General features: G+C 44.3%; 1 protein-coding gene across 1 annotated transcript in view; it reads right to left on the reverse strand.

Annotated features, from left to right (window-relative positions):
• Nucleotides 1-3,351: 3,351 nt before the first annotated feature.
• Nucleotides 3,352-24,826, reverse strand: part of LOC132823489 (calcium/calmodulin-dependent protein kinase type II subunit alpha) — a 240,250-nt gene continuing 218,775 nt past the window's right edge. The window contains exons 14-18 of the mRNA XM_060837410.1: nucleotides 17,002-17,050; nucleotides 14,436-14,511; nucleotides 13,403-13,497; nucleotides 5,469-5,697; nucleotides 3,352-3,617 (exon numbers count right to left, since the gene is read on the reverse strand). Of these exons, the coding sequence (XP_060693393.1) occupies nucleotides 3,614-3,617; nucleotides 5,469-5,697; nucleotides 13,403-13,497; nucleotides 14,436-14,511; nucleotides 17,002-17,050 (453 nt within the window). The 3' untranslated portion in view covers nucleotides 3,352-3,613. The remainder of the gene's footprint in view (nucleotides 3,618-5,468; nucleotides 5,698-13,402; nucleotides 13,498-14,435; nucleotides 14,512-17,001; nucleotides 17,051-24,826) is intronic.

The following is a 24,826-nucleotide window of genomic DNA, read 5'->3' on the forward strand; positions in this document are numbered from 1 at the left end:
GATTGTCCAATTGACTCACTTTCTCAAATAAGCAAGCAGAAGTGATGAGATGAATCTTTCTCTTAATATGTGATACAAAAACAGCAAACAACCCATTTCCATCCCCACCCTCACCCAAGCATAGCTTCATGATTAAATTGTGTAACAGGCTCAAGGGGTTGAATGGCCTCCTCCTGTTCTTATGTAACAGGCTTGAGGAGCTGAATGGCCTCCTCCTGTTCCTATGTAACAGGCTCGAGGGGCTGAATGGCCTCCTCCTATCCCAATGTAACTGGTTCAAGAGTTGAATAGCCTCACAGCAATGTCCTCTCATTGCCTTGTGTGTGGTCTATTCTGTTAAGTCCATGGTTTCCTAATATTTCTTTGTGTGGTCAAGCCCAAGCAGATGATTTGTATGTGACCTGTGCAGTATTTTATGGGTTACTGAGCTGCCTTGTAGGCCTCAAAACTCAAAGAGGGTACAGTGTTCGTAACAAGATTGAAAACTAACTTGTCAATTCTTCAAAATAACTTGCGACTGGTTTCTCTCCATCTTCAGTGTTGGTTATCTTGTGGATCAAAGGACTGGTTCTAAGAATCATGAAAAGGGATAAGTATCTAAAGATCTAGTTATTAAGGGACAAAGGCCTGATTGTCAAAAGCCATGGGAAGGGAATAATGTTGTAGGTCAATGGACCCAAAGGGTTATTGCTAAGGGCCATGAAAGACATAGGTAACTAAGAGCTAAGAGTCTAGTTGCCAAGGATTAATGGAAATGTTCCTAAGGACCATGAGAAGGAACTGGTCCCTAATGGCCAAAAGACAGATTGCAAAATACCATGAAGAATGACTAGTTCCTAAGGGCCAATGGACTCAAGCAAAGTAATAAGTTGCTAAGAATCATATGAAAAGGAGCTAGTTGCTAAGCACCAATGGGTAGGTTTCTAAGGACCAAGGGATTGGTTGCTAAGGGCCAATGGACAGGTTACTAGGGGCTGAGGGACTGATTGCTAACTAAGGGCCATAGGACTGGTTGCTAATGGTCTGAATACAAATACATTGCTAAGAACCAACTGAAAAGGGATAGGTTTCTAAGGGCCAACTGACAAGTTCCTAAGAACCGTAAGAAGTTTCTAGTTGCTAAGGGCTAATGGAGTGGTTGCTGAGGATTCATAAGAAGGGAATGATTTCTAAAGGCAATGAGAAGAGATTGGTTACTAAGGGTCAATGGACTCATTTCTTGGTGTCAAAGGAGTTAAGGATGGATTGTCAAGGTCCATATGAAAATGGACAAATTGCTAAGCACCAATTGCCAGAATGCTAAGGACCATAAGAAAGGATTATTTCCTGAGGGCCAATAGAGTGTTGCCAAGGGCCATATGAACAGAAATAGATTGCAGAGGGTCACAGAAGAAACCGGTTGGTGATGGTCAATGGACTGCAAAAGGTCAAGGAAAGGAATGAGTTGCGAAGAACCATTAGAAATGGGATAGGTTGCTAATGGCCAACAAAGTGGTTTCCAATGGCCATAAGAGGGGAATGGTTGCTAGAGACCAAAGGACTGATCACTATAGGTTTTACTTGGTCAGAAGGTGATCCTTCAACTGCTCACACCTGTGCTGATTTGTTGGAAGAGCTGACTGTTATGAACTTAATTTCGCTTCTCCCTCCTTGTTCTCCCACAAACATGTACTTTTTCAGTCCATTCTGGTTGCCTTTCCTATGGAAATCAGAGACATGGGAAGATTGTCATTGCTGGAGGGACTAGCAAATGTCACCTGATGTTGTTTGACGAATGGGGAGAGGGACTGACATCAGCCAACAACGTATTCCAATTCAGTCTGTATAATACAGAATAGCTGTGGGTGACATCAGATTCCCTTAATCCATTAGACAGGGAGATGGGGAAATGTCAGGGCCCACACCAAGGTTTCAAACAGATCTCAATTACAACCACATCGTGGATCTAACTTGCCTTAGATGTCACAGATTAGACCCAGAGGACACAGATTTAAGATAATCAGCGTGAAAATCAGAGAGGGGAGATGGACAGAAATTGTCTTTTGACACAGCGAGTTATTATAGTCTGGAACGTTGTAGCAGAAGCGAGGGCGGATATAGAAGAAAATTCATCAGGAGCTTTTCAGAGGAAATCAGGGAATTAGTTGATGGGAAACAAGAGTTTTACTGTATCAAGACACAATGGACCAAATGGCCTCCTACTGTGCCAAATTGGTAACAATTGACTGAGAGGAACTATGTAAGCTGCCTCAGGGATAGGAGAAGCTTTGGAACTTTTGTTTATTATCGGGGTGGGGGGGTGGGTGTAAGATATAGCAGGTGGGAAGGGGTGGGGGCGCGAACGCGTGTGGGTGTGAGGAAGAAAGAGGGGAATAGAAAGTGGAAATTCACAGATCTAGCAGGAGACCCAGCATTTTCTTCAAAGATTAGAAAGGGCTGGTGAGGGTGAGTGCAGTCTATGAGGTCTCAGATGTGATTCAGTCATTATTGAAGAATTGAGCTGAAATTCAATGAGTTTGACTGCTCGATCATGCCAGTGTTGGTTTGGCATCAGATTATACCAATGGGCATTGTCCGGTAGAATGTAAGAATCCTGTGCCTAAATTTTCCATTGGGAACCCCTGTAAAGCCAAACATCCCTATCAGCTTGTGAGGACAAGAGAATTAAGCTATTTATTCCCAACGATCACAAGTCTCAGTAAAGCCAGAGTCACAAAAGATCCGAGGAAGCTCATTTGGACGGATTGCTGAGTAAAAATGTACAAACGGTGTTCAAAATCATTGCTTTCAAACTGCAACGGGCCAAATCGGGCAATGCATTAACGAGCCCTCTTAAAGCAAAACGGTCATTTATTGACCGTTGGTTTTTTGATTTGAAATGAGGAAGGTTTTCCCTGCTTATTAATCTCACCAAAGTACAAGATATTCAATCTCCCAAACATACCACAAAGTGCTTTCAGCCAGTTCAAAGTGCAGCCGTGGTTAAGGTGGGGCACATTAATCACATGAAAGTTCCACCTCAGAGACATTGCTTACAGTCTCTGTTAAGCTCACAGGGGGAATATCCCTTGCCAAGTCTTAACTAGACTAGCACTTCCTACAAGCCCATTATTCCTCATGCTGTCCCAATGAATAATCCCAATGACAGGACCATCAACAATTTTGATCACTCTTTCCTCCCTCCCCAAGTTCATGTTGAGATTGCAAACGCCCGTAATTTGAATTTTTTTTTGCGCCCGGCAATACAGTAAAAAACATGCATCGCAGCCAAGTTATAAAGTCATCACTTAACTATCACAATTTTAAAATACAACTACACTGTAAATTGATTGGAATCATAAATATCGCTGTAAACATGCCAGAACGACAGATATTGCCTCTTAGGATACAAAAAAGGATGATCGGTTATGAAATTCATCACTCTCCCTGCAAACATGGGGTTGTGAGTGGAGGAACCGATTACTCAATCCAGCAGTAATTCCGCCAAGCATTCCACCTCTCTCTCTCCGGTGGGGGGGGGAGACTTGAGTTCAGCGGTGAGGTTACACAGGAGATATCGTCCTTGCGTGCAAGTCAGTCAGGGATAGCAGCAGGAGACTGGACAGAAGGAGTTTCAGCTGCAGACAAAATTAGATCAAAGAAGAAAGAAAGCAGTACTTTTGAGCATCCTTTCATCACTCCAGATTCCCAACGGTGTGGAAACCTGCCATGTGGAACATCGAGTTCACACCAACCGTCTGGAGAGCATCCCACCCAGTTCCAGCCCCCAGTCCTATAACCCTGCATTTCCCATTGCCAACCCACCTGGCCTGCACTTCCCTAGACACTATGGGCAACTTAACATGGCCAACCACCTAACCTGCACATCCCTGGACATTGTAGGGCAATTTAGCATGGCCAGCCCACTTAACCTGCAGGTTCCTGGACATTATAGGGCAACTTAGCATGGCCAGCCCACCTAACCTGCACATCCCTGGACACTATAGGGCAATTTAGCATGGCCAGCCCACCTAATCTGCACATCCCTGGACATTATAGGGCAACTTAGCATGGCCAGCCCACCTAACCTGCACATCCCTGGACATTGTAGGGCAATTTAGCATGGCCAGCCCACTTAACCTGCAGGTTCCTGGACATTATAGGGCAACTTAGCATGGCCAGCCCACCTAACCTGCACATCCCTGGACACTGTAGGTCAATTTAGCAGAGCCAGCCCACCTAACCTGCACATCCCTGGACACTATAGGGCAATTTAGCATGGCCAGCCCACCTAACCTGCACATCCCTGGACACTGTAGGGCAATTTAGCATGGCGAGCCCACCTAACCTGCACCTCTTTAGACTGTGGGAGAAAACCAAAGCACCTGGAGGAAACCCACATAGACAAAGAAGAACATGTAAACTCCACCCACACTGTTGCCCCAAGGTGGAACTGAACCCGGCTCCCTGGTGCTGTGAGGCAGCAGTGCTAAACACTGACCTACCATGCCACTGTTGCTTGAAGCTTTCAGCCAACGAACTACCTTTTAATGCAGTAATGGGAGGACTGGTGGTGAAGTGGGTAGTGTCCCTACCTCTGAACTAAGAGGCTCTGGGTTTGACTCCCAGTCCTCCCAAGACTTGATGACAAGCAAAAGAAACGTCATGATTTGAGATTGTTGTGGCCTAACCTGAGGGTCATCATGCCTGAGGCAAGGGGATAAGGTGAGAAGGATGGAATTCATATAAACCTCAGGCAGCGGGGGATTGAGCCGACGCTGCTGAGATCACTCTGCTTTACCACCCAGCTCACCAACCTTCTCGACATGATGACTGAGGAAGGTGTGATCGTAAAGCAGCAAAACAGCTTCTCACCCTGCAAATTCTTCCAACGCAAATCAGCGGCACTTGGTAAGAGGTTCTCAGTTCTCTGTGTGATGCGAAGAACATTGCAGATTCTATTCTCCACATCAGCAGCATGTGCACATGAAGGAGTGCATCTGTGTAAACTGTGATGTACACCACAACTGTAACGTAGGTTATGTGGCACCCATAGAAATAAGATGTGGGTTACAGGATAAATATTGGGGCAGGACATTGTGCGTGGAATTTCTTTTACACAGTAGTCCTGTGACAACTTCCAAAGCCACCAGTTTGATGTCTCACCTTAAGGTGGGACTTTCAATAGGGTAGCATTCTCTCATTGGGCAGAACCAGCCTAGTCTGGGCACTTAAAATGCTGGGACAGCTATCATTTGCAGGACAAACCCTTTCTGGGTCATAAACCAAAAGATAACAAAACGAAATCCTTTCATCGGAACGCAACCAATGAGAGCCTGCCTGAGATTTGGGGGCTTTCACTCGGGAACTTTGTCCCTGTCTACCTCAATCCCCACCCACAATCCCACTGATTCCAATTCATGCCGATGCTTAACTCCAGGTTTATCCCTCCGCATCCCAGCCACAGAATCCCGGGATTGAATACTCACTTGGCCAGAGCAGACGGAGATCCCGATCGGTGGAAGTGGACAATTTGCCATTTTCCATCACGTCGGTGCCAGATCCGTGTCTCCTCGGACTGGGCGGTGCGGGGAATGCCGCTGCTGTCAATGTACTGTGTGATGCGGATGTAGGCAATGCAGGCAGCTTCTTCCCCGATCAGGTGGATGTGTGGGTTCAGGATGGTGGTGTGCACTGGCTTGTTGTTCTTAGACCACACTGGAAACGGAGTCGGTGGGGTTGTGGAGGGTAAGAAAGAATCATCAGCAATTGCCAGCCCAAAACCAATAATTCAAAATTCATCGACTGAGGACTCAGAGGGTAGGGAGAGGTCCCCGCAGCATGTTGTGTGACTGTCCATACCAGAACAGCAACAAAGTGGAGTACTAGAGACGCACGGCTGCACTTACGTAGTGTCGAAAAGTGTGGTGCTGGAAAAGCACAGCTGGTCAGGCAGCATCCGAGGAGCGGGAGAGTCAATGTTTCAAGCATTAGCTCTGCATCAGGAACATATCCTGATGATGAGCTTATGCTCAAAATGTCAATTCTCCTGCACCTCGGATGCTGCCTAACATGCTGTGGTTTTCCAGCACCACACTTTTCGACAGTGATTAGATTACTTACAGTGTGGAAACAGGCCCTTCGGCCCAACAAGTCCACACCGACCCGCCAAAGCGCAACCCACCCATACCCTTACATTTACCCCTTACCTAACACTACGGGCAATTTAGCATGGCCAATTCACCTGACCCGCACATCTTTGGACTGTGGGAGGAAACTGGAGCACCCGGAGGAAACCCACGCAGACACAGGGAGAACGTGCAAACTCCACACAGTCAGTCGCCTGAGTCGGGAATTGAACCCGGGTCTCAGGCGCTGTGAGGCAACAGTGCTAACCACTGTGCCACCGTGTCTTCAGCATCTGCAGTCCTCACTTTCTCCCTGTATTTATATAGTGCCATGTACATTTCAGGACATGGGCGCAAGTTGTCAATAAGCTAGTTTTCGCTGTTTAGCCATTACTGGACAATTTGCGTACAGTAAGCCCCCACTAATAGTGATGTGATAATGGCCAGATTATCTTTCTCATTGATAATGATGTGGATTAGGGATAAATATTGGCCATCAGGATATTCCCGCCACCCTGGAGAAATCCACCCCTCTTCCTCAAGAAATAGTGGAAAGGGATCCGAGAATTCAGGTGGAGTCTCGGTTTCATGTCCGAAACAGTGACAGTGCAGCACTCCCTCAGTACTGTCACTAAGAGTGTCAGTCTGTCTGTGGAGTGAGAGTTGACTGTGGAGTTAAGAGTGATACCCAATGGGTCACGATACCAGGCCATAAAGATCAAACCAAGACAGTGTGGTTTAACAAAGGGAAATCATGCTTGACAAATCGATTGGAATTTTTTGAGGATCCCACTCGTAGAATTGATAAGGAGGAGTGAATGGATTTGGACTTTCAGAAGGCTTTTGATATGGTCCTACAACGAAAAGATAGACATGTAAAATATGTGCATGAGGATTGGTTAGGAGACAGGAAACCAACAGTAGGAATAAACAGGTCTTTTTCTCATTGGCATGCAGTGAGTATTACGGTGCCACAGGGTCCACTGGGATTATAGCTATTATCCCAGCTATAATATGTTAATGATTTAGATGAGGGAACTAAATGTAATATCTCCGAGTTTGCAAACAGCAAAAACTGGGTGGGAGGGTAAGCTGTCAGGAGGATACAGAGATACTTCAGTGTGATTTGGACAAGTTGAGTGAGTAGGCAATTGCATGGCAGATGAAATATAATGTCGACAAATTTGAGGTCGTCCACTTTGGCAGCAAAAATGGGAAGGCAGATTATTATCCGAATGGCAATAGATTGAGCTACGGAAGGAGTACAGTGAAGGTTTACCAGACTGACTTCTGGGATGGCAGGACTCACATATAAAGAGTGACTAAATCAGTTATTGACTGGGGTTTAGAAGAATGAGATTGAGGGTTGGGGGATGATCTAATAGAAACCCATAAAATTCCATCAAAGACTAGAAAGAGTAAATACAAGCAAGATATTCCCAATGACAGGGGAGTCTAGAACCAGGGGTCACACTCTAAGGATACAGGGATTGAGGTGAGGAGAAATGTCTTCACCCAGAGAGTGGGGAGTCTGTGGGATTCTCTGCCACAGAATATGGTTGAGGCCAAAACATTGAATGTTTTCAGGAAGGAGTTAGATATAGTACATAGCACTAAAGGGATCAAAGGGTAACGGGAGAACATTGGAACCAGGGGGGCTGTATTGGATGTTCAGCCATGATCAGATTGAATGGTGGGGCAGGCTGAAAGGGCTGAATGGCCTACAGTTGCTCCTATTTCCTATGCTTCTATATTTCATTCCCTTTAAAAGCTAAAGGAATTAAGTCATTGTGCTCAAGACAAAGCAAGACTTTAACAGGGACTGACAAACACAGTGGGTTGGGAATTCATTAATTGGGACGTCATCAGTTAAAAGTTTTTACTATTGACTCATGTTGAAGTGAATAGAGTCATAGAGTCACAGAGACGTACAGCATGGAAACAGACCCTTCGGTCCAACCCATCCATGCCGACCAGATATCCCAACCCAATCTAGTCCCACCTGCCAGCACCCGGCCCATATCCCTCCAAACCCTTCCTATTCATATACCCATCCAAATGCCTCTTAAATGTTGCAATTGTACCAGCCTCCACCACATCCTCTGGCTGGTCATTCCATACACGTATCACCCTCAGCATGGAAAAGTTGCCCCTTAGGTCTCTTTTATATCTTTCCCCTCTCACCCTAAACTTATCCCCTCTTGTTCTGGACTCCCCCACCCGAGGGAAAAGGCTTTGTCTATTTATCCTATCCGTGCCCCTCATAATTTTGTAAACCTCTGTAAGGTCACCCCTCAGCCTCCAACGTTCCAGGGAAAACAGCCTGTTCAGCCTCTCCCTGTAGCTTAGATCCTCCAACCCTGGCAACATCTTTGTAAATCTTTTCTGAACCCTTTATAGTTTCACAACATCTTTCCGATAGGAAGGAGACCAGAATTGCACGCAATATTCCAACAGTGGCCTAACCAATGTCCTGTACAGCCACAACGTGACCTTCCAACTCCTGTACTCAATACTCTGACCAATAAAGGAAAGCATACCAAACACAGCCTTCACTATCCAATCTACCTGCGACTCCACTTTCAAGGAACTATGAACCTGTACTCCAAGGTCTCTTTGTTCAGCAACACTCCCTAGGACCTTACCATTAAGTGTATAAGTCCTGCTAAGATTTGCTTTCCCAAAATGCAGCACCTCACATTTATCTGAATTAAACTCCATCTGCCACTTCTCAGCCCATTGGCCCATCTGGTCCAGATCCTGTTGTAATCTGAGGTAACCGTCCTCGCTGTCCACTACACCTCCAATTTTGGTGCTTTTTGACCTAGCAGCTGTGAAGGGCAGTGTTTATCTTTCTGCGTTAAGATAGCTTGTGGCTTAGAGAGAAACTTGTAAAAGATGCTGTTCCCATGGGCCTGCAGCCCTTCTCCGTGGTCAAGCTTGCAGATTTGAAAGTTGCAGTCAGTTCATCTTTTAAGTTGTCGATTGTGTCAAATTTCTTGATTGTTGTTTAAGTCACACACATCCAGGAAAGTGGAAGTAATTGCATGACACTCCTGACTTTAGCTTGTGGCTCATGGACAGTGTTTGGGGGATATGGACATAAGTTACCCATAATCATTTTGTAATCTCTGATATAATCTTGTGACTACAGCATTTAGTAGGCTGTGAAGTATAACCCCTAGCACGTTCATGGTTGAGGTTTTCGTATCAGTAATGTCTTGCAGAGATGGTTAGACTCACTGGTTGAAAATGACCGTTGCTGGGCATTTATGCGGTGTGGATGTTACTCGGAATTTCACCTAAGTCTGAATGTCTTGCTGCCTGCTTGATTATCTAAAGAGCTGTGAACGGTATTTGAACAGTGCAGTCATCAGCACAATCTGCCTAGTTCTTGGGGTGAAAGGGGTCAAAAGGTATGGGGAGAAAGCAGGAACTGGGCATTATGTCCAAAAACGTGCAGATTAGGTGAATTGGCCACGCTAAATTGCCTGTAGTGTTAGGTAAAGGGGTGAATGTAGGGGAATGGGTCTGGGTGGATTCCTCTTCGGAGGGTCGGTGTGGACTTGTGGGGCTGAAGGGCCTGTTTCCACACTATAAGTAACCTAATCTAATCTTAAAGTTAGATAATAAGCCGTCTTTATATTGAATGGTCAGCAGGCTTGAAGGACCAAATGGCCTACTCCTACTCTATTCTATGTTTCTATATTTTTGTGCTGTGGGAAGTCATTAATGAAACAGTTGGCAGTAGTTGGACCGAGGAGTAATTCCACAGGAATTCATGCGTAAATGTTTGGCAGCTGAAATGATTGACCTCAACCACCACAAGCAACTTCCTCTCTGCCAGGTATGCCTCCAACCAGTAGACAGTCTCTCCTGATTTGGTTAGGGATCACGCAACGCCAGGTTGTGGTCCAGCAGGTTTGGTTGGAGGCACTAGCTTATGGAGTGCTGCTCCGAAAGAGCGGCGTTCCAAAGGCTGGTGCTTCCAATTAAACCTGTTGGACTATAGCCTGGTGTTGTGTGATTTTTAACTTTGTTCACACCCCAGTCCAACAACGGCATCTCCAAATCATCTCCTGATTTGCATTGACTTCAGTGTTACTGGGACTGCTTAATGTCAGATTCTGTCAAATACAGTCTTAAAGTCAAGGGCAATCATAATCTCACCTCACTTCTTGCATTCGCCTCTTTGACCATGTTTGGACCAAGGTTGGAGTAAGATCAGGACCCAGCAGCCCTGGCAGATCCTCAGTTAGCAGGTTAGTACTGTGAATGTGCAGCTTGATAATGTTGTCACTAACACTTGCATCACTTTGCTGATAATTGAGGATGGGTGAGTGGATAATTGGCTGGATTGAATTTGTTGTCCTTCTTGTGCATAACATAACTGCACAACTTTATATATTGTAGCCAAAATGAAATGGCACAGCTAGTTCTGGAGTACATGAGTTCAGTATTACTGCCAGGATGTTGGTGGTCTCATGAGATTCAATGCCTTGAGCAATTTCTTCATCCAAGGATAGAAAGGGAGGCAAAAGAGGAGGGGGAGTGGCGTTTTTGATAAGGGATAGCATTACAGCTGTGCTGAGGGAGGATATTCCAGGAAATACATCCAGGGAAGTTATTTGGGTGGAACGGAGTTTTAAGAAAGGGACGATCACCTGATTGGAATTGTATTATAGGCCTCCTGATGGTCAGAGGAAATTGAGAAACAAACTTGTAAGGTGATCTCAGCTATCTGTAAGAATAATAACGTGGTTATGATAGGGAATTTTAACTTTCCAAACATAAACTGGGACTACCATAGAGTTAAGGGTTTAGATCGAGAGGAATTTGTTAAGTGCGTACAAGAAAATTTGCTGATTCAGTATGTGGATGTACATACTAGAGAAGGTGGAAAACTTGACCTACTCTTGGGAAATAAGGCAGGGCAGGTGACTGAGGTGTCAGTGGGGGAGCACTTTGGGACCAGCGACCATAATTCCATTAGATTTAAAATAGTGATGGAAAAGGAGAGACCAGATCTAAAAGTTGAAGTTCTAAATTGGAGAAAGGCTAATTTTGAGGGTATTAGACAAGAACTTTCAAAAGCTGACTGGGGGCAGATGTTCGCAGGTAAAGGGACGGCTGGAAGCCTTCAGAAATGAGATAACGAGAATCCAGAGAAAGTATGTTCCTGTTAAGGTGAAAGGAAAGGCTAATAGCTTTAGGGAATGCTGGATGATGAAAGAAATTGAGGGTTTGGTTAAGGAAAAGGAGGAAGCATATGTAAAGTATAGACAGGATGAATCGAGTGAATCCTTGGAAGAGTATAAAGGCAGTAGGAATATACTTAAGAGGGAAATCAGGAGAGCAAAAAGGGGACATGAGATAGCTTTGGCAAATAGAATTAAGGAGAATCCAAAGGGTTTTTACAAATACATTAAGGACAAAAGAGTAACTAGGGAGAGAACAGAGCTCCTCAAAGATCTGCAAGGCAGCATTTGTGTGGAGCCGCAGAAAATGGGGGAGATACTAAATGAGTATTTTGCATCAGTATTTACTGTGGAAAAGGATATGGAAGGTATAGAATGTAGGGAAATAGATGGTGACACCTTGTAAAATGTCCATATTACAGAGGGGGAAGTGCTGGATGTCTTGAAACACATAAAGTTGGATAAGTCCCTAGGACCTGATCAGGTATACCCAAGAATTCTGTGGGAAACTAGAGAAGTTATTGCTGGGCCCCTTGCTGAGATATTTGTATCATTGATAGTCACAGGTGAGGTGCTGGAAGACTGGAGGTTGGCTAACGTGGTGCCACTGTTTAAGAAGGGTGTTAAGGATAAGCCAGGGAAAATAGACCAGTGAGCCTGACGTCGGTGGTGGGCAAGTTGTTGGGGGGAGCCCCGAGGGACAGCATGTGCATGTATTTGGAAAGGCAAGGACTAATTAGGAATAGTCAACATGGCTTTGTGCATGGGAAATCATGTCTCACAAACTTGATTGAGTTTTTGGAGAAGTAACAAAGAGGATTGATGAGGGCAGAGCTGTAGATGTGATCTATATGGACTTCAGTAAGGCGTTCGATAAGGTTCCCCATGGGAGACTGATTAGCAAGGTTAGATCTCACGGAATACATGGAGAACTAGCCATGTGGCTACAGAACTGGTTCAAAGGTAGAAGACAGAGGGTGGTGGTGAAGTGTTGTTTTTCAGACTGGAGGCCTGTGACCAGTGGAGTGCCACAAAGATTGGTGCTGGGTCCTCTACTTTTTGTCATTTACATAAATGATTTGGATGTGAGTGTAAGAGGTGCAGATGGCGCCAAAATTGGAGGTATCGTGGACAGCGAAAACGGTTACCTCAGATTACAACAGGATCTGGACCAGATGGGCCAATGGGCTGAGGAGTAGCAGATGGAGTTTAATTCAGATAAATGTGAGGTGCTGCATTTTGGGAAAGCAAATCTTAGCAGGACTTATACATTTAATAGTAAAGTGCTGGAGAGTGTTGCTGAACAAAGAGACCTTGGAGTACAGGTTCATAGCTCCTCTCAAGTGGAGTCACAGGTAGATAGGATAGTGAAGAAGGTGTTTGGTATGCTTTCCTTTATTGGTCACAGTATTAAGTACAGGGATTGTGAAGGTCTTGCTGCGGCTGTACAGGACACTGTTAGGCCACTATTGGAATATTGAGTACAATTCTGGTCTCTTTCCTATTGGAAAGATGTTGTGAAACTTGAAAGGGTTCAGAAAAGGTTTACAAGGATGTTGCCATGGTTGGAGGATTTGAGCTACAGGGAGTGGCTGAACAGGCTGGGACTGTTTTCCCTGGAGCATTGGAGGTTGAGGGGTGACCTTATAGAGGTTTACAAAATTATGAGGGACATGGATAGGATTAATAGACAAAGACTTTTCCCTGGGGGTTGGGGAGTCCAGAACTAGAGGGACATAGGTTTAGGGTGAGAGGGGAAACATATAAAAGAGACCTAAGGGACAACTTTTTCACGCAGAGGGTGGTACGTGTATGGAATGAGCTGCCAGACGATGTGGTGAAGGCTGGTACAATTGCAACATTTAAGAGGCATTTGGATGGGTATATGAATAGGAAGGGTTTGGAGGGATATGGGTCACGTGCTGGCAGGTGGGATAGATTAGGTTGGGATATCTGGTCGGTATGGATAGGTTGGACCGAAGGGTCTCTTTCCATGTTGTACATCTCTATGACTCTATGACTCTATCTGCAAACTTACTAATTATACATAGCTAAAATACAATAATTTAACTTGTGTGGAACAAGAATGTTTCTTACAATTCTCAAAGTAGAATCTATGAAAATCGAGTCCTTCCACCAGGTTTCCCAAAGCCTCAGGTTCAAACGCAGTCACCCCAGGATCACACATCTTCCTGAAAGATCAACAAATCAAAACAGTGAGGATTCACTTCTCTTGGCAAAGGAACTAGCATACAATGCTGGAAATACACCAGACAGCATCCAGGGAAAGAGTTACCCAAGGAGGAAGTGATAAACGTCTGCTATGATATGTCATAACGGCACAAAATAGGGAAGGAGGAAAAGATGGAAGAAGGTAGGGACAGAAGAATGGATGGAAGGAGGAATAGATAAAGGGAAAGATGAGGGGATGGCAAGAATGGGGGATGGATGGAATGGAGAGAGGGGAGAAAGATGAGCCATAGGGAGAGGTTGAACAGGCTGGGGCTGTTTTTGCTGGAGCGTCGGAGGCTGAGGGGCGAACTAATAGACGTTTATAAAATTATGAGGGGCATGGATAGGATAAATGGACAAGGTCTTTTCCTTGGGGTGGGAGAGTCCAGAACTAGAGGGTCATAGGTTTAGGGTGAGAGGGGAAAGATATAAAAGAGACCTAAGAGGCAACTTTTTCACACAGAGAGTGGTACATATATGGAATGGGATGCCAGAGGAAGTGGTGGAGGCTGGTACAATTGCAACATTTAAAAGGTATCTGGATGGGTATATGAATAGGAAGGGTTTGGAGGGATATGGGCCGGGTGCTGGCAGGTGGGACTAGATTGGGTTGGGATACCTGGTTGGCATGGACAGGTTAGACCAAAGAGTCTGTTTCCGTGCTGTACATCTCTAGAAGACAATGGCAGTAAGGAAGACAGTGATGGATGATGGATTTCCAGGACCGGGATTGGATGGTGAATTGCAAATCTGCATTTGACCAATTCAATATAAGATACCAGTAGGAATTTCTCAGAATTATTGACACACAGTTTCTGTCAGATGGGTAATTATTTCAAAATGTTCTGATAACTGGTATAGAACACAAGCAGATGTTTTGATTGGGAAAGGAACTTACGTGTATGCCTCAAAATCACCATTGCTAATAGCTTCAATCAGCTGCTCTGTAGCTTTGATAATCTCTTGTTTACGCACTATAATTAGCACAGAAAGAGGAAGGTTGAAATGACTCCTCATTGACAACACACACATTAACTTAAAAAGATGTGCTTTCTACACGGTGTGCACTGAAGTTATAGGGTGTGGGTTTGTGGCAGTTCAAACCCTTCCTTGGAATCCCAACAAACCTTCCTTACACTCCTCCATTAGTGTATCCCTACCATTGTTAACCATTTCTCTTGCTGTCTCTCCCTTCATCCATTCACAGCTCTCTATATTCGTTCTTCTCATCATCAATTCCTCCATTGATTCATCCCGTTATCTGTACTTCCAGTCCATGGATTTCTTTTTTCATCCAAACTTGCCTCCATCTCTCCCTCGTCCATTAATCTCCGTCATTCTCCACCCCATCTCATCCTTTGTGCCTATCGTAGAAAATTGCCTCTCCCTGCTCAGAGCATCTGAACCCAATAGGGAAAGAACCCATTCAATTGCAGGATGAAGCCAGTATTATTTATCCCTGATTATCTAGAGTTATGTGTCAACCACATTGCTTTGGGTCTGGAGTCACATGTAGGCCAGACCAGGTAAGGACGGCAGTTTCTTTCCCTAGAATACTTTGGTGAACAAGATGGGATTTTCCTGACAATCAATTCATGGTCATCATTAGACTCTTAGTTCGAATTCCACCATCTGCAACGGTGGGATTTGAACCCAGCTCCCCAGAACATTACCTTGGTCTCTAGATTAACAGTCTAGCAACAATACCGCTAGCTATCGACTCCCCCAAGATCCCCGAGTTCACTAATATCCTTTAGGGAGGGAAACCGCCTTCCTCACCTGGCCCGGCCTACATGTGCCTCTTAACTGCACTCTGGGGCAGTTCGGAATGGGCAATAAATGTTGGCCTAACATGTGAATGAATTTGAAAAAATGTGCAAGATATATTAACTGTGGGACAATTAAGTCTTGAACTTGCCTGGAAGGACAGCATACTGTGGGAGGCAAAAATTTAGCTAATTTCAATTTATTCACAATGCTTTACCAGATCCAAAATCAAGAAAATAGTTTTCGTCCCCCACTGAGTCTCCATGCAGACTTCTTTGCAAACTCTGCCATGAAATAATCATACAGCACTTTGAAATACAATTTTCTTTTCAAAAAGTACATTGCATTGATAATATTCCTTTTGAAGATTGCTAACTTGATAAATTTTGATTAATGCAGCTGGAATTTGATTTGTCCTAAAAATATAAGCTTTTTAAACCACTCCACTATGCTTGGGTAAGTCAATTTCAAATGCCTGAAAGTGACATCTTAAAAAAAGTACCAAATTGTTGTCTTATGTAACTGGAGTCATCAATTCCTTTGTAAATTAGATAAAAATGATGAATACTTTTCAAAATTAGCATGTTCTACCCAAAACATTCAGCTTAATCTTTGAAGTCTCATCAAAGGCCTGAAAACATAGACCATTAGAAGAATATGTAATGCTAATGAATTTACCCTGAGGGAGTGGATCGTTTACAGAACCACACAAGTGTTAGTGAGCAAAAGGAAGCCATTCGGCCTATCATGCCTGCACTGGCTCATTAATTGACCAACATCACCTCATGCTAATCATTTGCATTTCCCCCACACCCTTTCTCATTATTTCTATCCAATAATCATCCTCTTGCATGCCTCAATTGAACCCGTCTCCATCACACTTCCACACTGTAACTGCTCGCTGAGTGAAAGCCTTTCGCTGACTTCACCCTTGTGACATTTGCAAATCATTTTAAGTCTTTGCCCTCTTCATCCGTTCTGAGTAGGAACAGTTTCACCCATCTACACTAGCAAGCCTGCCAATGGTTTGGAAAAGCCTTGGATAAACTTCCGCTCAATCTCCTTCTCCCCAAGGAGGACAGTTCCAACCTCTTCCCATAACTGAAATTTCCGCAGTGTGGAAACAGGCCCTTCAGCCCAACAAGTCCACACCGACCCTCCGAACAGTAACCCACCCAGACCTATTTCCCTCTGACTAGTGCACCTAACACTATGGGCAATTTAGCCTGGCCAATTCATCTGGCCTGCACATGTTTGGATTGTGGGAGGAAACCCATGCAGACACGGGGAGAATATGCAAACTCCACACAGACAGTTGCCTGAGGCTGGAATTGAACCTGGGACCCTGGTGCTGTGAAGCAGTAGTGCTAACCACTGAGCCACCGTGCCACCCCTAATTTGGAAATATTTTTGTAAATTGGGTTTCTGAGGGCTGCGCCTGTTGCTTAACTGATTTTACTAAAGCGGAGAAAACGTTTGCAGAAATTTTGAGATGCACTGAACTCACATTTGTGGGAAATCTCCCATGATCTTATACTCCAGAGGGTCCTAATATTGAGAAAATTGTTGGAAATAACAGTGCAGTGCAGCAAAAGCTGGGTTATAACTAAGGCCTCTCAGATCTGGCTCCTACACAAGTGGATACACTTTCTCTGCCCTCCATTGCGGAATCATAGTTTTTTCTCTTTGTGTCTTACCTTTTGTATCTTCATCTTCAATAGTAGTGTTGGTGCTCTCTGAGGATTCCTAGATTAAAGGCAGAGCACTGTTACAATGAGAAGTCACCATGGCAATATGCTTAACTCGATTCCAAAACACTCAGTGGGGGCACATGCCACAGATCAAGGTTTTATGTGCAGAAGTCACAGTGGAGCTGAGCAATCTTTTATTGAGGAGATGTTGAGGAAAGAGGTAGGGGTTGTGGTAGCATAGTGGTAAATATGATTGGATAATTTAATCCAGAGACCCAGACTAATCCTCTAGTGAGATTGGTTCAAACCCCACAAGGACAATTGGTGGAATTAAAACTAAATTAAATAATCTGGAACCAGGAGCCGTGAATTGAACTAGGATAGAACGTGTCTTAATTTTTTTAAATATAATTTATTATTTAAATGGCACCAGAGTATGGCAACTTAAACACTTCTCACTGTATTTTTTTGTAAAAATACAAGAGACAATAAATTACTATTCTATTCTATTCTAACACTGACCCACGGAAACAAAAGAACAAGGAACAAGAGTAGGCCACTTGGCCCTTCAAGCCTGTTCCACCATTCAATAAGATCATGGCTGATGTGATCTTAACCTCAACTCTACATTCCAGCATTTGGCTTTATAATCATAAAATCATAGAGTGTGGAAGCAGGCTATTTGGCTCATCAAATCTTCACCCACCCCCGTGTGAAGAGCCTCCCACCCAGACCATCGCTCCCCCACTACCCTATCCCTGCATTTCACAGAATCCCAAAAGTGTGGAAAACAGGCCAATTGGCGCAAAAAGTCTACACCAACTCTCCAAAGCGTATTACACCCAGACCCATTCTCCTACCCTATTACTCTATGTTCTCCCTGATTAATGCTTCTGGAATATGTCACAAAGTGTATTGAATTCATTGATGTGTGGACAGAGGGTGATGAAGGGCTTTTGACCAACGCATCAGTTTTCCTGCTCCTCGGACGCTGCCTGACCTGCTGTGCTTTTCCAGCACCACTTTAATCTTGCCCCTGATTAATGCACCTAACCTACACATCCCTGAACACTATGGGCAATTTAACATGGCCAATTCACCTAACCTGCCCATCCTTGGACTGTGCAAGGAAACGGGAGCACCCAGAGGAAACCCATGCAGACACGGGAATATTGGACAAATTCCACACAGACAGTGGCCCAAGGCTGGAACTGGACTGGGGTGCCTGGTGCTGTGAGATAGCAGTGCTAACCATTGAGCCACTGTGCCACCCATTTCCAATGTCAATCCACTTAGTCTGCACAACCCTGGATATTATGGGCAATTCAACATGGCCAATCCTAATCTTTCATCTCCTCAATCATCACAAATCTATCTACCTCTGCCGTAAAAATATTTAAAGATTCTGCTTTTTGAGGAAGGGAATTCCAAAGAGTCACAAGGAAGAGAAAATCAAACAGGAACATTATCGATTGTCATAAAAACCTATCTGGTTCACTATTGTCCTTTGAAGACAGTGATCCATACCTGGCCTGTCCTATGTATGACTCTACACACAGGCAATGGGGTTGAGTCTAATCTGCTCTCTGAAATACCATGGCAAGCCACTGAGTTCCAGGGCAATCGGGGATAGGCAATAAATGCCGACCTTGCCAGTGATACCCACATCCACAAGAAGGAATACGCAAAAAGAAACAGGTTTAAGGTTGGGTTTTATTATGCATGAAAATGTGTTGCTGGAAAAGCGCAGCAGGTCAGGCAGCATCCAAGGAGCAGGAGATTCGACGTTTCGGGCATAAGCCCTTCTTCAGGCTTATTATGTATGCAATGCAAAGGAAATAGCTTTGCAAAATCAAAAATAATTTTAAATGTACTGTAAGGTGGTCTTTATGGAATTATGTCTGAGCACTTAGTGCATAATGCAAGGACTAAGAATATGCAAACAGTCAAAAATGTGCATTGTCCATCATGTTCATTTAATCACATGGGCACACATGTAAGCATCTTGTGTGTGGTCATGCCTGTCCAAAAACAGGAGCAAATCCCAATGTACACACGGTCTCCAAACTGTATGCGATCGCTGGTGTACATAGAATCGTCAAGGTAGATTAATCGCTGCTGTGTCAATACTCACTGTTTGGAGGTTTTTACTCTAACTGACCCATCTTATGTACATACTACTGTCTCTAGTGGCTTTTGAAATTTAGGAACTGTCACAAGGTTAGGTCTACACTCAGTTGACAGGTTTTCTTGAACATTAATACAGAAAAGGGATAGTAAGATAAGACATCTCCAGACCCCTTCACGTTTGGGTCTCAATTACATGTGATATGACATCATTGCACCAAAGCTTCTAATGCACGTGCTCACTGGGTATTCTTAGAGTATATTATAGTTAACCCTTCCTCCAAGAAGAGGTAATTCAGTCCCTCAAGTCAGATTGTAGCTGATCTGCCCCAAATTTCATCCACCTGCTCTGTAGCTCTTCAAAAGCCCCAGCAAGACCCCTGGCCCAACCAGTCCATGGCAGTATTGACATCCCAATCGAATCTCTCTTGCCGTTTCTCATCTCCATATCTCAGGAGAATTCTCTTTTTGTTTCTCCCTCAGATGCTTATCTAGAGTCCACCTACATGCATCTACATTATTCGCTTCACCTGCCTTGTGTTAGTGTCTTCCTTTTGCTCATCACTGTCAGGGTGAAGAAGCTACTTCAGAACAGGGTCTCTGGATTCCTGTCTGGTAAAGTGAAGCTGTTTGTCACACTGTTCCCTCTAACTTTTTATCCATTCCTCATCAGCAAGACCAGCATGTGTTACCAATAACCTAAATGCCAACCTTATTGAAAACTTTACTTACCTTTAAGATCTTTATTAGATGACCACATGCCTCCCTCTACTCCCTCCACTCAACTTAATTTTCCTCAGAAGTGAGACACAGCTTATTTTAATTTAAATTGGTCTGAGCGCTTGAAATTTGGCATTCTTGTATTTTGAATTTTTTTTATGGAATCCCTTCAGTGTGGCAGCAGGCCATTCAGCCCATCCAGTTCACACTGACCCTTTGAAGAGCATCCCACCCCGACCCACCTTCGCCCCAGTCCAGACTATCCCTGAAACCCTGCATCACCTGTGGCCAACCCACCTAGCCCGAACACTGCAGAAAATTTCCCATGGCCAATTCACCCAAACCTGCACATCCTTGGACTGTGGGAGGAAACTGGAGCACCCTGGGGAAACTCCCGCAGACACAGGGAGAATGTGCAAACACCATAAAGCCAGTTGCACGAGGGTGGAATTGAACTTGGGTCCCTGGCGCTGTGAGGCAGCAGTGCTAACCACTGAGGAACGCAATATAAAATGTTTTGGCAACATGCCTCCCTTTTCAATGATTTTCAAATATTTGGGACTATGTCACTGTCACTGGATTTGCATCCTGGAACTCCTTCATTAACAGCACTGTGAATGTTCCTCAAGCAAACAATTCATCACTATCTTCCCCTGGGCAATGATGGAGGCCAATAAATGCTGCCTCACCAGCGACCACCATGTCCCTTGAATGAAGAATAATAATATCTATTTAATATAATGTCTTTTCAGCCCTAAGTTTTTGAAATAACTCCATGGAGGCCCATCTTCTGTCATCAAGTCACCCTTTATTTACATGTGCATGGACTCCGACCAGCCAAATCAGGGTCAGTCCCCAGAAGAATCCCTGAGAATTCCTGTTTATATCTGTCAGCCAGGGCTTCCTGATTGACCCAGGTTAACAGCTCGAGGTTAGTTAGGAAATTCATATTCAATGAAGTCCACCTGGACAACCTCCTTATAATGTTCCATATTCAAGTCCTTTATGTTTTGAAATAAGGACGTTGCAATGTCAGAAGAGTGCTAAGTGAGTTGTGCAGGGTAACATCCCACCATCAGCCGTGATACAACAATCAGATAATCTGTTTCGATTATTGTCCGGGACAGTAGGGGAACAGGCCTGCTGGGGGTTGTCTTTCACATTTACCTGAGAGGTTTACCTCCGTTTAAAATCTCATCCATAAAATGGCACCTCTGGCAACCCAGAACTCCTTTGGCAACGTGAGCGCAGGTTTGTGCTCCGGCCTCCAGAGAGTGCTAGTGAGAGTCATTGAGTCTGGGTTGCAAAGTGTTCACGGAAGAACTCAAGGGTAAACAAATCAGCAACAATTATTGAAGATGTCCCAATACACACATACCTAATGATTTTAACTTTACATGGCTCAGTACATTCTTTAGATGCAGTGGGAGGGAAATGTTAAATGGGCAGTTCTACTGAGGAAGAGGTGTTTCTGAGAATCTTGTACTCGTTGTTCTTGCCAAGGGTGGCTGTGAATCAGTTAGCTAGCTGCACAGCACATTGTTCTGATGACAGTGACTGCAAATTCAAAACAATCCCCGTTCCCTTTGAAAGCAGCTTTAACTCTGAATAATTGCCACTCATTATCTTCAGCAGGTCCTAACTAGAGATTTTGAATGAGTTGTCAGGGAATGAGTTGATGAGGTGTTTCTAGTGCTTTGCTCAGGGTCAGTCATCTCAGCTCCAGGACGTCTCTGCAGGAGCTCCTCGGGGTATTTTAAACTGTCCTTTTAAATATCTGCAACTGCTGTTTTATCAAACTATCTTCTAGTCTAAGATGCCAATTTATTTCAGCTCAACTCTCAAGCCCAGATAGTTGTCTCTACTTGAGTTTAAGATACTCGTCTTTAACCCACTTCTCTCTCTTTCTCTCTCTCTCACACACTCTCTCTCAAACTGAACGGACTAGTTACGATTGTTTCCCCTGGCCACTCTCAGGTCAGCAACCAGTAGCTTTCAGATGCAAGTTGTATCTCATATGGCAGGAGAGAAAAAAAGGGGGTAAATTAACATCCTCTGGATGTAGCAGTGAGCTTACCAAAAATACATAGTCAAAAACCTGAGCACAGTACCATCCCACAAAGAGCACTGATTGGTTCCATTGGTAGCAGTTTTAAAAATATTAATTTACAGATGTTCATTGCTGACTGCACCTTGGAAGGCACCTACTCAAACCACTGCAGTTTCCACGGTGTAGAAACACATGCAGTGACAGCAAGGAGGGGGCTTTCAGGTGGGTTTGTCAACACTAGTACAGACTAATTTCACTGGAACTTCTCCCTTGAAATCAAACATTGTGCCGTAGGTGATTTTTATTTTCTTTCGTTGACAGAAAGCAGGAAATTGGGTTATTTTGGAATTGTAAACAGCAGCTCTTTAAAGGGTAGAAAAGCTTTCATCAACGAGGTTTGTATTTCCTTTGGGCTGGGCAGTTGAAGGGTGATCTGAGTGAGGTGTTGAAATCCTAAAGGGATTCTGAGGGCTACATTGGAAGAAGGGTGCGGAAAAGGTGCTAAAAGTGGACAGCAGCCTCGATTTGTCCGGATGTAGGGTTACCAACTCGCCTGGATTGTCCCAGAATCTCCAGAAAGTAAGGATGAGTCTCCTTTGTCATGAGCCATCCTGGAAGTTAATTGCTGGGTCTTTCGAGAAAAGGTTTGCCCTTTCCATCTTATGCCTTTTGATCATAACAATATTGGAATGGGGGGGAAGGTGGAGGGGTGTGGGGACTATTTGAGTGTTTTTATTTATGAACAGGAAGGATTTGGAGAGAAATGGACCAAATGCTGGCAAACAGGGGTAGATTAATTTCAGATATCTGGTCAGCATGGACGAGTTGGACTAAAGGGTCTCCTTCTGTGCTGAACGACTTTATGACTCTCTACGAGTGAATGTTGTGGCCATTAAATGGCTAATTCTCCAGGAATACATACAACCGCAGCTAACCATCTTATCTGAATAGGACTGGGAGTGTAAGGGGTGGAATGGCTAAATCCTCTTCAGGTAACTGCCTTGTGTTCAGATGTTGGTAATGAGCTTCTGCCAAGGATCTTCAAGTCTCTCAGGGAAATGAATTGATTGTTTTAGTCCAACGTACACTTGCTCTGTTGTCCGATTGGTGGGAAGGAGTTACAAAAGAGAACTGGGTGACCAAGGCTTGCAATTTCAACGTCATTCTCTTGATGTCCTCAAATCAAACATCGTCTTTCTCCTTCATGGAATTGTGAATAGTAGAAGGCAGCTATTCGGCCCATCACGTCTTATTCCTTCTGTTTCTCTCTTTTTTGAAGACTGGTCCAGTTGTTCCCCTCCTTGTCTCCTCCTGCATAACTTTACCATTCTTTTCTTTTTCTGGATATTATCCCATTGAATCAGAATGTGCCGCCCTTTCAGACAGCGCGTTTCAAATTTGAACCACTCTTGCAAAAAAAATTCTCATGTTGTCGCTGGTTCTTTTGCCAATTGCCTTAAATCCATGCCAGCTGGTGACTGACCCTCAGTCACCGGACACAGTTCCGCTTTATTGACTCATGATGTGGAACAGCTGGAGTTGGATTGGGGTGGGCAAAGTTAAAAAATCACACAACACCAGGTTATAGTCCAGCAGGTTTATTTGGTAGCACCAAATTTTGGAGTACAGCTCCTCTACCTCATGAAGGAGCAGCGCTCCGATAGGTTGTACTTCCAAATAAACCTGTTGGACTATAACCTGGCGCTGCGTGATTTTTAACTTTATTGACTCAGTCTAAGCCCTTCCTGATTTTGAACACCATGATCAAATCTGCTCTTAATCAGAAACAGAAGAAATATCCAGTGTGCCCAATCCACCCAGCTAAACCCTCTCACACCCGGAACCACAGGATTGATAAGGAAAAGAAAATCTTTTCTCGATGATCCATCTGGTTAGTTGTGTGTGAGGACTTGGGCCAGTTTATTTCTGAGGATGTGCCTGTTCACACTTGAGTGAGGTTCAGTGCTGACAATCACCTCTACTGAGCCCTTCTTCCCTGTTCTTCAAGGATGTGATCACACTGGAGGGGGTTTCAGAGGAGATTCACCAGGATGTTGCCTGGGATTGAACTATTCACCGATGGGAAAGAGACTGGATAAGCTCAGGTTGTTTGCTTTGGAGCAGAGAAGGTTCGAGGGGAATGTGATGGAGGTGTATCAGATTATAAAGAGACATGGGCAGGGTGGATAGAAAGCTGCTGTTCCTCTTAGATGAAGGGTCATAATTTTAAAGGTGAAAGGCAGGAGGGTTAGAGGGTGGTGAGAGTCTGCAATCCACTGCCTGGGAGGGAAAACCTTTAAAACAGTACAGAGGAACCTCGATTATCTGGCATCTGATTATCTGAATTTCAGATTATCCAGGCAAGATCGCCAGATCCTGATGCCTGCCTAAACTGTAATATCCGGCATTTGATTATCCGAGCAAAGTACTTCCCGCCCGTGTCATTCAGATAATCGAGGTTCCTCTGTATTTGGATGATCACTTGAAATGTCGCAACATTCAAGGTTATGGGACAAGCACTAGAAAGTGGGCTTAACTAGATAGGTTGCTGTAGACTCAATGGGTCTCTTCTGTGCTCTGGATGAGACTTGGATAATGTCCAGAAAAAGAAGAGAATGGCAAAGTTCTGCAGGAAGAGCCAAGGAGTGGAACCAACTGGACCAGAAGGAACAGAAAGAGCAAGACTTAATGGGCTGAATGGCTGCCTTCTACTATTACCTAGGTAAAAACAAGGACTGCAGATGCTGGAAACCAGAGTCTAGGTTAGAGTGGTGCTGGAAAAGCACAGCAGGTCTGGCAGCATCCGAGGAGCAGGAATATCGATGTATTTTCCTGCTCCTCGGATGCTGCCTGACCCGCTGTGCTTTTCTAGCACCACTCTAATCTAGACTCTGCCTTCTACTATTCACCATTCCATGAGGGAGAAAGGCAATG

This window comes from Hemiscyllium ocellatum, chromosome 16 (assembly GCF_020745735.1).
Source record: "Hemiscyllium ocellatum isolate sHemOce1 chromosome 16, sHemOce1.pat.X.cur, whole genome shotgun sequence".
Taxonomy (NCBI): domain Eukaryota; kingdom Metazoa; phylum Chordata; class Chondrichthyes; order Orectolobiformes; family Hemiscylliidae; genus Hemiscyllium; species Hemiscyllium ocellatum.